The sequence below is a fragment of the Sylvia atricapilla genome, chromosome 12, assembly GCF_009819655.1.
Source record: "Sylvia atricapilla isolate bSylAtr1 chromosome 12, bSylAtr1.pri, whole genome shotgun sequence".
NCBI lineage: Eukaryota > Metazoa > Chordata > Aves > Passeriformes > Sylviidae > Sylvia > Sylvia atricapilla.
The window spans coordinates 13,094,831-13,110,095 of record NC_089151.1 but is presented as its reverse complement, the minus strand read 5'-3'; the positions used below and the strand labels follow the sequence as shown (position 1 = coordinate 13,110,095).

The window sequence follows — 15,265 nt, the reverse complement described above, 5'->3', positions numbered from 1 at the left end:
CTGGGAGCAGACAATGCAGCACCAGGATCAGAAGACAGAAAGAGGGGGAGAACAGAGGGAACAGCCAGAAAGGAACAGGCAATGCAAGCCCCAAGCAGCAGAGACAGCATTAAAAACACCCCAGCATGGGCTCTGGTAGCCCTGCAGAAAAAATAAGTCTCCAAATTGTGTCAAGATGTTGCGCCTCTAGAGATACCGAGTGAAAATTTTGATTTACATAGCTGGGAGATGCCATGCAAAGCATAAGAGAGAGGAAAAGGAGTGACCACAGGGTGGTTTTCCTTTATTTTGTGGCTCATTTCTGAAAAGCTTCTGCTTCCCCTTTTTTTTCCCCTGAAAGGAGGGAAACTTTAAAAGAAATTGCAGAAAGCAATTAAAAATCTAAAGTAGCGTACTGCATAAAAAAAGCACGGGGGAGAAATCTTAACAGAGAAACATCAAATATCTGTGTCCTAAAATGTTGTGTTTTGTTTTTTCTCCCCATGCTGTGCTGTGTTAACATGTCCCTCACACATGTGCCCAGCTGCTGCTGCGAGCTCGGTGGCAGGGACAGGAAATTTGGAGCTAATGGGGAAAGCGGGGAATACCAACCTGTAATTTATTTTTATGATTTCTGGAATGTTATAATTGAATTACACTAATGTTATGTGCTAATGGATGCTTGGGCACTGAGAGGCCTTTCCTGTTGCAAACACTGCAAAGAACCCCCACGCTCTGCAAACACTTGCGCGCAGAGACAGACCCAGTGCCATTTGTCCCCAGCACTCAGGACATGGGTCCACAGATCCCTATTTCCAAAACTCTTTCTTGATCAGTACTGTAACATGTAGCTGCAGAGAAAAACAAGATACCTTCAGCTACCTCAAAAGCAGACACAAAAAAATTAGGCTTTTAGGTCTGCAGGCTCCTGAGGAGAAGACAGAATCTGCTCTGTTTGCCCCAGACAATTCAGCCAAGATTCCCTGGGGCCTCACAGTCAGGCTAATGAGAAACTCCCCAGCAACTCCCGTATAAAATGCTTTCATAGGTCTTTAAAATGCCTTAAATTCTCTATATATTTAGTAAGACTTTTTACTTCTTTAAAATGTCCCTTGCTGCTCCTCAAGATAATACCCTCGTGATGCATTGCAACAGAAATGCAGCATTGTCTGACCGGACCTTTGTTTTGCAAGTATTGAACCTTATTTTCACATTGGTCTCAAAGAAGCCTGAACCCCTTTTGCAGAGCAGAGGTGGGCACTTGCCTGGCCCCCAGCATTCCTGCCCAGTCCAACCCCAGTGACACTTTTGGAGTAGGACAGACACAGGCTGCCAGGGCTGCACATGCTGTTGGTGGTGGGAGAAGGCAGGGGGAAGAAGCACTCAGCTATACTGTTCCTCTGAAATAGAAAACATCTCTGCCTCTTGGGCAGCAAAACACGCCTGACCAGCTACTTAACAACAAACTAAGTCCTTGGATTAAGAGAGGGAAGGAAAAGCTTTTTTTCTTCCTTTTACATTAAGGAAAAGATGTTTACAAAACCTGAAGAGGAAGGAAATTCGCTATATGCCCATTGTTAAACAGTACTGGTGGACACTCAGATTATTCACCCTGGCGCAAGTGCAGCCTGTGTCTCTTCTATGTTTTTTTTCTTCTCTAAGTTATTATGTACAGCCTTTAAGTTGTTGTTAATAAAGAAAAAATAGATAAAGTAAACTATTCCTAGCTGTATTTGAAGTTCTGGAATAAATGCCTCAGTGCAACTACATCACAGGTTGAAATCTTGCAAAGCGTTTTGCCTTGGCAGATTTTACCAGGAATGAGCAGTTATGCCAGAGCAGACAGCAACTTGTGCACACTCTCTGCAGGGAAAAAAGGATGGTTCTGTACCAAGCCATTTCCAAACAGATCCATCTGAACACAGGACTTCTTTGCCATGGTGCTCACAGCCAAATTTCCACGGGCTACACTAAACAGCTCCCATGAGCAGCCCCTTGCCCAGTGCCATGCTCTGGTCAGGGATGCTCAGGCTGTGCACCCTCAGTACATGTCAGGAGCAGAGAAGCTCCCCCAGGAGACCCTGAGCTTGGAGCCCCATGTTTGGCACACCAAGGACATCAGAGCCTCCTAGACAAGATCCATGACTGCAGATAAAAAAGTTTTCCAGAGTAGCTTCTACTGGTTAGATGAACAAAATAAAATACAGCAGCAAAAGCTCCTTTTTTCCACACACCTATATAATTATTTCACTAGTAGAAAAATATATTTATATATATTTTTAAGAAGTTTAAAGTTTACATTCTACCTGTAACAGCTCTTGTTGTTCCTACATACCCCCCAACCCTGGGACCATGTCTCCCCCAGCCCACAGCAGCTGTGCAGAGTGCCAACAGAATTTTTCAGAAGTCATTTTGTGTGTGTTTGCACACACACAGAGATGTACAAACACATACAGGAGAAAGAGGGAGAGAAATATGTTAATTTGAAACATCTGGCAAATGTTTCAGAGTTAACAAGTCCCAGGTTTGGCCTTTGGGAGTTTTTTTTCCTTTTGAGGGAGTCAAGGAAGGGGAGGCAATTTTGTCATTTTGGGCCAGGGAAGGAAGGGGCATGAAACAAGAAATTGAAGCATGTTTTTTCACCCTTTATTGAACTTCAACATCACACTACTGAAGCTAATGCAAACAGGAAGATCATAAAAGAACATAATGAAAGTCTCGCACACTGGGACTGAGGGACTGGTTTCAGTTACTGAATATAGCTGTGGAGCCACACCACACAAGAGCCAGTGACTCCATGCAGCCACACCACCACAAACTTGGGCTTTGAAAGCTTTTTCTGTGTAGTTCCTCAATCATATTCCAACCTGCAACTTGTGTCCCATGTACTGCATCCCAACTTGACCAGATAGATCTTTAAACACATGCAAGATTGATATCTGTAGCTACTAAATGTATTAAGAAGAAAATCCCCCAATTAACACACATTTTCCTAAAGCTGCCATAAATCATGCATACAATACATTTTCTCCCACATCCGACGTCTTGAATGAGAGCTGTAATTGTGGGAGTAAATGAAGAAAAATGGAGACTCAACTAATTTGGTACAAGCCTTTCACAGTCTGTCTTTTACTTAAGGCATAGTCACCAACACCAACCCCAAGTTAACCTTGCTGTGCACAGAAATTTTTTTTGTCATTGTTTTGAACCATGGGCTATTCTGAATTTAATACACCCGCAGACCTGTGATAGATAACACCGGTAACTCCACTCCAGTGCTGTTTGAGATGAAGGTCAAGCAAGAGAGCTGGCGAGCGCTCTTTTCATGCACCGTTAGCTCCAGGCACAAAGGGGCCCTCGACAGCACAGCTGGGGGTTTGCAGCAGCAGCAGCAGCAGCAATATTTGCTATCAAAGACTAGTGAAAACACAAACCCCTCCAAACAGCCAGTGCCCAGAGAAGATGCACCCAAGTGCCCCAGAAGATGCATGTGAGAGCCAAGTGGGTACAAAGGGAAAGCACAAAGTGCCACACAAAGGCAGTTTGTGCCTTTGAGACCAGACAGATGCTCACTTTGGTGAGAAAGTGTCTCCTGGGAGCTGGGCTCCCCGTGACTCTTACAAAACCCGTCTAACCAGGAATGCAACACCATTGTTGGTTTTCATATTACTGCTCAGTTTGTCAGCTCTTTTCAGATCATTGGTGAGCTTTTAAGAGAATACCACTGCACAGTCCAATGTGGAGAGAGCACAGAAATAGACTTGCTGGCTTCAAAATCAAGACTACTCTGAGCATCTCATAAATGTTAAAAACAGACAGCAAAATATCTTTACATGGAGCTCAGTGGCTGAGATGTGGCTAATTACTTTAAACACAAACTAATCTGACATTTTACCTTCATGCTTGTGTTATCAATACATATTACACAGACAAACTTGATTTATCCTGTTCGGTTCCTTGAACCTCTTTTTATTCAAATTATTGACCTAACATGGATGAACGAGCCTCAGACACATGTTTATTACTGTCAAGCAGACCAAAAGCTCGTTTAAATTTTCAATCTCTGTACCATGGCAATGTACCACTTTTATTCTCCAGTCCTGACAGTACTTTCCAATTTCCTCCGAGAGGAGAAATACACACATTCCAGTAGAGACTGAGGCTTAAAATTCCTATTAAAGCAGCTTTTATGTAATTAGATTGGAATGAATGTGTAACAGTGCCCATTGCAGAAAACTTCAAAGTGGTTATACTGGAGAAATCACAACCCGTTTCAGTGTGCCCACAAGAAGAAAGAATGGGTCTCTGGAGGATAAGAGTATATTAGTCTCTGTGTGTAATAGATTTTATTGACCATATGGAACTGATATAAAAATTGTGTTGCAGTGGGTAGTCTTGGATTTGAGACAGGAATGTGACATACAAAATACAGTTCCTGTAAAAAGCCTGGCAGCTTTCTGGCAGTTTTTGCAATCAGAAGAACCTAAAATATTTACCTGATTGAGTCACTGACGAGTCCCAGGTCAACGCAAAATCTGAAGATTCACCCTCTTCAACTGAAAAAGAACAAAAATAAGTTGTGATTGCTAAAGCAAACCAACTGGAAAGCAAAGTCATCAGAAAACTAGGTCCACTATGACATTAAGTATTAAAACAGACTTCTCCACTGCTGAAAAAGAACTTACTGCTTTCTGTAAAATAATTCATAAGGTGGAAATTTAGTAAAGAGATTTTTCCTACTTTTAAACCTAAATATGGGATTTGTGTTTGCAGTTTCTCCCTGAATGGGTGGCAGTAAGTTAGTGTGAAACTTTAATAGATGTTTAAACACCACTACCTGGTAAGTATTCATATTTGAAATGTTGTACATTCACATCTTGCATGTACAAAATTGCCATTGTAAATATAGATGTTGTTTTTGAAATGGATGTTTCAACAGATCATAGTAAAAAAACTGTCCTGTGAAGGAAAAAATTGCCTGACTTATGTCATCCTAACATCCTGACACATCTGCCATGTTCAGAACCCAGTGATGTCTTCAGGGATTTTGCAGAATTAAAAAATATTATTTTGATGTAAACCATGTTCTGTGATATGGCAGTCACAAATAACTGCTTTTAAGGTTTGTTGTTGCTGTGAAGGCTGTCAGAGCCAGTGCTCAGCACTTGCAAGTGATGTAGCTAAAACCTTCTGCCTGTTAAGAATTATAAAAATGCCACTTGATTCTTACATTCTTAAAAATAACTAAGGGAACAGCCAACAACAAGCTGGGCAAAGAAGTGCCTGATCCTGCTGCTACGAAATCAGTGCTGGTTATACTAATATCAGACTGGGCATTTGAAAGCAGTAACTGCAGAAATTCTTCTTTTGAATTGCAAGAGTTTATCATCATCACCTGCCCACTCTGTCACCCTGACACCAAACAAATTTAAATTATAGGTCTTTATTTTCTGATTAATATTATTTACTCCATGCACTAAAGAATCACTCACCCTTTCACCTACATTATGCTGTATTCAAATGTACATTCTAGAGATTTCTGCAACTGGAATCCAAACCATATTGCAAAGCCACAAGCACAACCCCTGTTGACCAGCCCTGCATGCTCAGGCCAACCTGCTCCAGTGAATATTTACACTGACATTTGCATCACAAAAGTCTCAGTTTTATGCTTTCCTCACATTTTTCCTCCAATCCAGTGCAGAATTCTGGCATCAAGTTGATGTTAGTGGTAACATCACATGGCATTAGGAACAGAGAATATAATTTACATAGACAGTGCCTTGACAAATGTAATTTTGTGTCCAAACCATAGAAAAATGTGTGCTCCACAGAATGGCACCACTCAGGTTTTCTTAAATCTGTGTGTTTACTAATAGAGGAATGTGAAATTCAGCCATTTCTTTGGAGAAATCATACTTGAGACTCGGCTATACTTTTATCAGAGTCTATGTTAGCATAAAGGCCATGTCACATAATATTAAATTCCAGAATGACAGAGGAAAAACAAGAGTCAAAGCTAGAAGCTTATTGAAGCCATTATTGGTCCTATTCCCTGATGGTGGCAGAGCCAGCTTGGCTGGCGTGTGCTCCCTCCTGAGGGCTCACCTACCATTTTGTGTTCTGCAAGGCACCATCTTGTTCCCATCCTGACCCACCTCTTAAGAGAAAAGCTCTGGATGCAGTTATCTGAAATACCATTTCAGTCTTACACAAATGTATGTCTCATTTTAACATCAAAATCTATATACACCTGGGACGGGTTTTTGCTCCAAAACTAAATAAGACAAGTTGGAAATTGATGTACCTTACACAAAACAGACAATGTTTTTATTTTGTTTTATCCGCAACTACTTTTTGGTTGTTTTGCTTGGAGAGTTTTTTATATTACTACTTTTATGCTGAGGTTTTTTAAATTTCTTTACATTTTGTCTTGGAAAGAGAGGTTTAAAAAACCCCAGTCTGCTAAAAATACCTAAGAGATCAATTTGGTCCTAGTCAAGGAGTAGTATATGGATCTGCACTGGTCCTTGACAATTTTAGCAAAGCACTGACTTTCATGTTGGTTAAACACCAAAGACTGCTCCAGTCCTTGAGCTGCTCTAGGGCAGCTGGCTCCAGCACGTAACAAAACCACGGTTTTTGGACTCTCTTAAATGAGGGCAAAGGTTTGAATCAGCCTCTGTTGGCATTAATTTGCTTTGCTCCCTAATGACTGAAAAGGGGACAGAGAACATTCACGTGGAGGCAACGGCACTGAAATTCACTTTATATTATTGCAGTCATGGTTTCAGGTTCTCCCCCTCTATTTGCACAGACCCACCACAGAGCTGACAGTGCTGCACATCCATGGAAAGAGAGGCCAGTGGGATGGAGCCTCCTGAGCTTAGGCACAGACACATCGCCCTGCAGCTGCTGCTCACAACTCTACCACCACCTTTCCCTTTGCTTTTCCACTTTTTCCTCTAACTCTTTTAAGCAAACATCATCTTCCAGAGGCCAAACCAAAAGAAAAAGTAGCAGCCAAGTCTATTCCAAGAGGAATTGCAGTATCAACTGACTCAAGCACTTGATCCTCACCTGCCCATCCATCCAGCTAGACAGTGGGCAGAGAGAAACAAGGAGCAAAAGCAGCCACATCCAGAAAAGAAAGACCAAAAGACTATGTCTATACACTCATTAAGAAGCCCCAAAGGTTTGATGGGAAATGCCATCTGTGAAGCTGAAGCAAAAAGTAGGTGATCAGGCTTTGTCACAGACAGCAAGTGTAATTGCAGGGAGACACTAAACTCCATGTGCTCCTGCTCCCTCTCCATAATGGGCATAAAACCAAGGGCTGCAAGGTTCCTCTGTGGCTGTCTAATCTGGATATAAATGGTTATTTAAGGAGGCAGCATTTGAAGTGGTGTCACTGCTGGCTTTTCCTCACCCACAGCAGTGACCAAAAGCCATGGAAGTCAGAAGGAGATATAATGTTTTCTTCCTCCTAAAGTCCACTTCAAGAGCCAAGCGTTTGCAGCTGAAATTTGCTCAGTGCATGTCTGTTACTGGAGCTACAAGGAAGCAGGAAGAGGCTTCCCAGGCTGGTTGGAGATCTGGGGACGTGATGCTGTTCACAGAGGGCAGAGGAGTCCCACAGACACCCATCTAGGGACAGGCCCCCCAGGGATTGCCTTAGGACGTGGCAAGCCCTCCCTGGCAGGGCATAGTGGACCCAGAACAGATTTGGTCACTATGGCTGTGAAGGGATTTCCATGTCTCACTAATGAGAACAAAGTCAAAAACACCCTTAGTCCATAATATTAACCAGAGAATGATTCGCTTAAGCTGAATTTTCAGTTTCTTAATATTTTCGTCCTCATTCCTTGAAACCTAGATTGGCTCAGGTGATCATGTGTATCAACATTCACTGTGTAGATGCTGTTACTTAACTTGTTGTAATGGGCAAAACAAAGCCAGGGAAGAGATACAAAGAATTCAACACAATCACTCTCAAAATACACTGCAGAGTAACAACTCCCATTTCATCAGCAGGAAAATACATTTTCTGAGACGTGCTAGACATACTATCAAAGTCCAGGACTAGACACTTCTATCTGTGCAAGTTAATCACTCTGAATGTGTGGACACCCAAGTCCACAAGGCTGATGTTCAGCATGGGCAGGAGCCACCCATGTGCATGAAACACTCTGCAGCTTGGGAATACCACAGGAAACAGCAGCACCATTCAAAACTGAGAACCCTGATTTTCCAAAGCAACTAGAGATCTTGTATCAATTCTAACTACTTTTCAAGAATCCTGGTGACAAGATGGTGAAGGCTGAGCAATTCCTGAAATTTTGGAGGCATTTCATACCAGCCATTGAAAATGAAGACACACAAAGTCACTGATGTTAAGCTGTAGGCAGAATATTCACAGATGCACTTCACTTGGTTTTTTGCTGGATTGGATTATCCCCATTTTCTTTCACAAACTCAGCCTGTTTTCTGCCCAATTTACCTGGTGTCCTTGCACATTAAGCCATGGTTGGAACACAGAAGTTGCTATGGAAGTACACCCTTACTCTGATCTCTATTTGTCCTCTCCATCACAATGATCAGCTTAAAATGCTTTGGAAAAGCATATTTTTACTTCTTCAGTAATACAGAGAGAATACAGCAAGAGGACAAAAGTTTGGGCCCACTGAACTCCATGTGTCTTTGGCACAACACTCACAGTGCAACACACTGACCAACAGAGAAGGCACACATGACTCTTCCTGCCAAAATCACTATGTAGTTTATTTTTTAAAAAAAGAAAAAGGTTCAAAGTCCAGTGCTATACCTTGATATTGGCACTCACAGCACTCTAGTTCTATTTTTAAAGCATTAACTTTTTTTTTCTTCTCTTTTGTAAATGATCCATAGTATTTGCCAGCACACAGAGATAAAATACCGCAAATAAAAAGAGACTTTTTTACATCCTTCAGGGTGATGATCATGAGATAGTTATAGGTATCTCACCAAAGTGTGTGCCTGCCACAACATCCGTGTCTTTGGTGAAATTTAGGGAAGCTGACACCCTTCAGGTGTCACCCTTCAGGAAGGCTGGATTTGACTTGAAAATAGCCTTGGTCTGGCAGTGTAGAAATTCTTATTGTTAGTCAGCTGAAAAGATGGTTCTGTTTGTGGAGTGCCCACCTGAGGCCTGGCACAGGGAGGTCACTGCTGGCTCTGGAAGGACACATCTGCCTCCCCTCCCTGTTCTGCCCCGGCACAGGAGGACTCCCTGCCTGGAGAAGACCTCTGTTCTGCTCCAGCTGACTGTGGGGCCCAAATGCAAGAGCCAGAACAAGCCAACAAGGAAGAAGTGTGGGAAATGGCAACATCACAATACAGCACTCCTGCACATGCCAAATATTTGCATTTTGCCCGCTTGTCTCAGATGTTCTCCAAGGATGCTTATTTAATTGCTAGGTCATGAGTGCTGCAGGCTCAAAGATTTCAGTTCTTTGTGCTCAGAGAAACTTCTGAAAGGATTCAGCCTTCATTCCCCTAAGAGTGAGAACATCTATTTATGGGTCTACCATTACCTGAACTCCATTCACAGTCACAGTGCTTATTTAACACTTTATCACTCCCAGGAAAGAAGTTAACCTTATCAAAGTAAGATGCTTCTGCTCCAAATGTTGATTTCTAGATGCAATCAAGCTTTACAAGTGAGCAACAGCCCCTCAGTAATTCAGATGGCATGTGTATGCTCCCTTATCCTATTAAACAGGCTTCAAGGACCACAAGGACCTGTTTAACACTTCCCATAATATAAAAACACCATAGTTCTCTAAAAAAAACGTCAAGAACAGTGAGAGTGTGAGGACCTACTGAGGAAATCTGATGGGTTAGAAGCATGTCGCAGAGATGATGGGGGTACTTTCCTGAATAGGCTGTTACCAATCCTGCATTCAGGATCAGGGCCACTCCCTCACCTGCCAGCAACCTTAGAAAATATCAGGCACAAAATACCTTGAATGCACAAAATGCTCGTGCCACTTTTTTAGTTTGGAGGATTTAGTTAGATTTTGTTGGTGACAGAACTCTCAGATAAACCCGGGGAAGTCTCACTGATGCCGGTGTATTAGCTGTAATGTACGTGTCAAGACTCACAGCTTTCCCTCTAGAGAAATACTCCAGCACCAAGCCGCATTGTAAGCCAGTCACACATTAATCACATCTTTTCCTGCCCTAGCTACTCACATGCAGAAGCTCCATGATCTTCTCTAATCTTCAGGCTCCTTTGCCACTTTCAGACACACAACTCTGTGCTGTCCTAGGCAGCCTTTGCCCCATCCCTCCCATCACACGCAATTACATGCTCCCAAATCAGCACAGGACACAGAATAGCCCCATCCGACCACCATTCATGTGCCACGACTCATCCCACAGCACTGGCAGCCTGGGATTTGATGCAGCGCTCTTAATCCTGCAAAATGCAGAGCAGCTTCCATTTCCACAAAGTCAAAGGGAGCTGCGGATGCTCAAAACTTTGTGGATTGGGGATTGTAAAGCAGCCACTTTCCAGCTGCTCGGCATGGCAGGAGCACAAAGGGTGTTAACAACCTTTACACTTTAAATAGCCTGGTGTTTTCCGTGTGCATCTAGAGCCCATCCTTTGGAGAGGTGCGGACAGGCTGATATAGCTCAGACTGAAAGAGGAGAGTGCCTGTGCTCCTGCCCAGAGAGGGACAGCCCTGCGGAGCCCCGGGAGCTGCCACCACCACCACTGACAGGGTGAAGGTTTGGAAATGGCTACTCCGAGCAGAAGCCAGCCAAACCCCTCCTGTTCACATCACCTCCCAGTTTGCTGTAAGGCTTTCCCACTCTCCTCCTTAGATGTTCCCTGATAATATTCCCTATCGTATCGGTCAGACGAGAGTCTGCAAAACACAAAAATCTGCAGCAGGAGGGAAGCAGCAGCACGAGAAGCAGCGCCGTTTGTTATTAAATGCAGCGGCGCTGCGGCAGAGCTGCAGCCGCTGCCCGGGAGCGCTGCAGGGCGCGGAGCCGGCCCCGAGCCAGGCATCGCTCCTCCAGGAGCCCCGCTGCCCCTCTTTGTCAGCAGCTGGGGCCTCCTCCCGCCCAGAGCACACAGAAACCCGCACATTCGGCAGCAAAATAGGAAGTTTGGAGGGCCTCTGCCAGTCAGATGCCTGTGAGTGTATCCCGACGCATTTACAGTACCTTGCGGCTAGAAAGGAAAGGGAAATCCCCCTGGTGCCTCCGTACCAACATTCAGGGGAGCGAAAAGGAGCTGCTGGGTGTGCTTTGTGCCAGCCACTCGAGCCAATTCACTCCCCTTGGAAAATCAACTTCACCCGAAGATTCCTCTCAAGTTTCGACGTGTTTACAAGGCATTTTGCTTGTTTGTGTGATCGTTTCCATTCAGCTTTAGTAACACTTGGCCCTGGTCGGTGGGAAGGAGCACTGGGGCACCAGGGCATCCCCAGGGAGGCGATGGTGTGTTCCTCGCCCATGCCCTAACCCTGGGATCCCCCATGGGAACCGGGCACAGTCCTCGGCACAATCGCTCCCAGCTCCAGAGCCACCTCCCCGTTCTCTCCTGAGCGAGCAGCGGATCCAGCCATTGGTGGCCCTTGGCCAGCAAGGGTTTTTTCCACCTTAAATAGGGCCCTTATGTATTAGTCCTTTCATGACCCAGCAGGCCAGGGAATAAGACAAGAGGGTTTACTGACATGGCTTATTTAGCTAGTTCAGAGCCGAAATTTGCACAAGTTCTCTAGCTGCTTTTCTCCAAAGTCAGTAATAGGGCTTGGCAGAGACTGTGGGTTTTGCTGGCAAAGTCAGCCTTTTTGTGTGAAGGAGGGAGGAGTGGGGAAACCCAGACTGCTGTGCTCACTAGGTCAAGGAAAACAACAACAAAAAACCCCCCCAAAAAACAAACAAAAAAAAAATAAAGAAAAAAAGAAATGGAAAAAAAAAAAAAAGGAAGAAGGATGAGAGAAATGGGACAGAATTACAAAGGGAAGCTGAAAAAAAGATCGTTTGGAACAGAAAAAGATGTGAAGGTGATTAAGGAGAACAAGACAAACAACAAAATAAGGTAGCACTAGCAGGTTTATGCAAAGGAGATCTAATTATGGGTGGCTAAATCCTCCAGGACATTAATATTCCATCGTAATGTGTCTAGTTTCCTCCTTTCCAGACATGGCAGGGAGGAAATGAGAATCACTTAGATACACTGTTTAATGAGCAAATGATGGACGATCACCAAATACAGCCTGCCTGATAAGTATCCATTAGCTTAAACTGGCACAGTAAATCTGTGTGCAGCTAACGGGCCTGCCTCTTCCAACGCTACAGCAAAACTTAATGGAACTGCAGCCAGAGAAAGGGAGCCTTGTAAATAAAAATCACATCTTGGGAAGACGAGAAAGACTGTAGGACATACATAAAGGCTAATCACAGCCCTTCCCACAGACTGCACACCTGACTCACAAGCCAGGGTGTGTTTATTCCCAGTGCTCATATTTAGGTTTTGTGCTTCTAATTCACATACTTCACTGGAGACAGATATTTCCCATCCAAATCTATTATGTAAATAAATACGAGGGTTAGGTGTAATAAAATGCAGTCAATGTTTCAGGTTGCCGTCAAGATCAACATCTTATACATGCAATACATTAAGTTTGTAGTCCTTAAAACTGGGACTACAGACACCCCATGATACATTTGGGATCAATACTCTCACTGACAGTTCTTATAGCTTGTCATCAAATGTTAATCCCCAAAGGGCAAGGGGGATTTTTTTTTTCCTTTTAATTACAATACATGGTATTTAATTTGTAAAATGTTCAGGAATTTAGAGGTTTCTTCTGCTGTTTCTGCTTGGAGTTTGCCCGACCATAAGACTGGTGGAGTGCACTTCACCCAGCTGAAGCCTGCTGATGGCCCATTCCTGCCTGGCACAGATCTCCCACTAACCTTCTGCACCCCCAGACCCATCATCTGCCATGGGGTCCCTGGAAATGGATGGGAGCAGCCAGAGTCCCTGCCCTCAGCTGCCCCAGGCGGGCTGAGCCCCAGCCCACAGCACACACAGGCAGGGGTGGTGAGGGAGGTGACACACAGGGAGATGGGCTGCAGGGTGGCCAGCTCCTGTGGACAGGGACAGGGGACAGCAAGCACCAGCTGCCTGTGGGCACCCTCCTCTCTGCATTGTTATATGCATTTCTAAGGCAACTGTCACCATAGTGTCTGCACCTTCTTTCAAAAATAGATCTACTGTGAGTAAGCAGGCACTTTAAAGCTCAAATGAAACAAAATAGGTGTTCATAAAATCACAGATTTTACTTCAGAAACTGAGGGTTTAAATATTTTTGTTCCATTTGCAATGCAGCTGGATGACAGAAACATTGATGTGTTGAAACCCTACCAAACTGAAGCAGGTAAAGCAGAGAAAGGGAAGATTAACACCTCTAAAATTCGTGGTCAAGACTTCAAATCCATGAGTCAAATTCGCAGGTTGTGAAGTGGTCCTTTGATGTGCTAGAAATGCCAGAAGCAGGCTGAGCTTACCCAAAGACAGGATGATGGTGATGATGCAAGTAACAGACCAGAGGTGGGTCAGCAAGTGCAATAACAAAGATGTTACTGAAATAATTGCAATATCTTATACCTTCCTCCAAACTTGAGGTTTAGAAGTTGTACTGTGAAGCTCCACTGCCCCTTCAATGCACTTCTGAGCACGGTGAAGATACAGAAATCTCAGCTACCACCCAAAGCAATGTTTGCAAACACATGGGGCTGTGTGTTGGGAGACATCAGACCCAACACTTACAGCTGGCAGAGTGCACATGGCAGAGTTCAGCTGGAGGGGATGGCACAGGCCAAAGGGATGCTAAAAAGGCCTTGAATGTTTCCTGAGCGTAACAAAAGGGCTGAAGTTTCAAAACCAAGTCAAAGCAACATGAAATTCAAATACTGGGCTTTGTACAGAGAATGCAGGGTCTCACCAAGTCAGATTTATTGAAAACTTTGCTTTTCTGGGGAAGGAAGAAAAAAAAAAAAAAAAAAAGGCAGGGGAAATATGGGGAAGAGCACTATTTTTATATTAGGGCTGTAAAGTTTCTCTGTAAGCAGGACACTTAAATGTACCTGTGCTGGCCCCTGTATTGAGACACCAAATGAAAATATTGAAAGGTTAATACCTAATACAGGCAAATGACACAAAGAAAGGGGAATGTTCTGAAAATAACCTACATGTATGGAAACGGGAACCAAACCCAGGAAGAATAGAAGTAGATAACTAGGATCTGCAGATGAGCAGTGGGGCCCAAACTCCTTACACTACCTGTTCTGGTAAAGCACACAGAGATTTAGGTACCAGCAGACTGAGTACACCCTGCCTCAAGCTGCAGGCTGCTCCCCATCACTGTTAATGGGGATCACCCTTCCACATTCTGCTTAGTCAAATCCATCCAACCACGTGAAGTTCTATAAAAAAATATTCACTAAAACACTGTCCCCACCTGCTGTGAGCCACATCCCTCCAGACCCTACTGCCATGGACAGCAAGGAGCCTTTTCCCTTCCCTTTGACAAGGAGCTGATGTCAGCTCTCCAGCCCATCTCATCATCACCATAAATCAAGTTCCACTTCACAGCTACTCTTCCACTATTGATTTCATCCAGACCCAACAGAAGCCAATGCAAAGTCTTCCATTCCACAGGATCTGAGCAGCTCCAGATGGCAGAAAACCCCAATCTTCAGACTTAAGTTTCAAGTAGAGGGTTTAATACCAATGAAAAATTCACACTTGCAAATATGGTAAAAAGACCAGAAAATTACTTGAACAGCAAGCAACTACCTTGAGGGACACTGATGAAATTGTAAAGCACACAACCAACTCTAGTCTTACACAAGTTTTAGTCTCTTACTTCATAATTCTTCAAAGCAGGTTTTACTACATTATGCCTAAAGCCCTCATCCCAGCTGCAGCGAGCTCCAGCAGGAGCAGAGCTGCTGTACCAAACACTTTGTTTAGCATCACCCTCCCCTCCACAAATACCCCATTCAGCACCCGGGGCTATTAATCACGGCTGAAAAGAAGTCTTTGACCAGATTTCCACACCTCAGCCTAAAAAAATACACCAGTTTTTACTGCAAATCCTTCAAACATGGAAGTTGTTTCACTAGTGAACTATGTTTGCAGCGTAGGTAGCACAGAAAAGGGAAAAGAGAGGAGGCTTTTCCTGACCAGCCATTTTAATTAGAGCTACAGAACAAACCC

At 43.9% G+C, this 15,265-nt stretch overlaps 1 protein-coding gene across 3 annotated transcripts in view; it reads right to left on the bottom strand.

Moving 5' to 3' along the window:
* ZNF423 (zinc finger protein 423) overlaps window positions 1-15,265 on the bottom strand; it is a 581,899-nt gene that overhangs the window by 181,312 nt on the left and 385,322 nt on the right. For all 3 annotated transcript variants that reach the window (XM_066327879.1, XM_066327878.1, XM_066327880.1), the window contains one exon: window positions 4,476-4,535. In XM_066327879.1, the coding sequence (XP_066183976.1) occupies window positions 4,476-4,535 (60 nt within the window). The remainder of the gene's footprint in view (window positions 1-4,475; window positions 4,536-15,265) is intronic.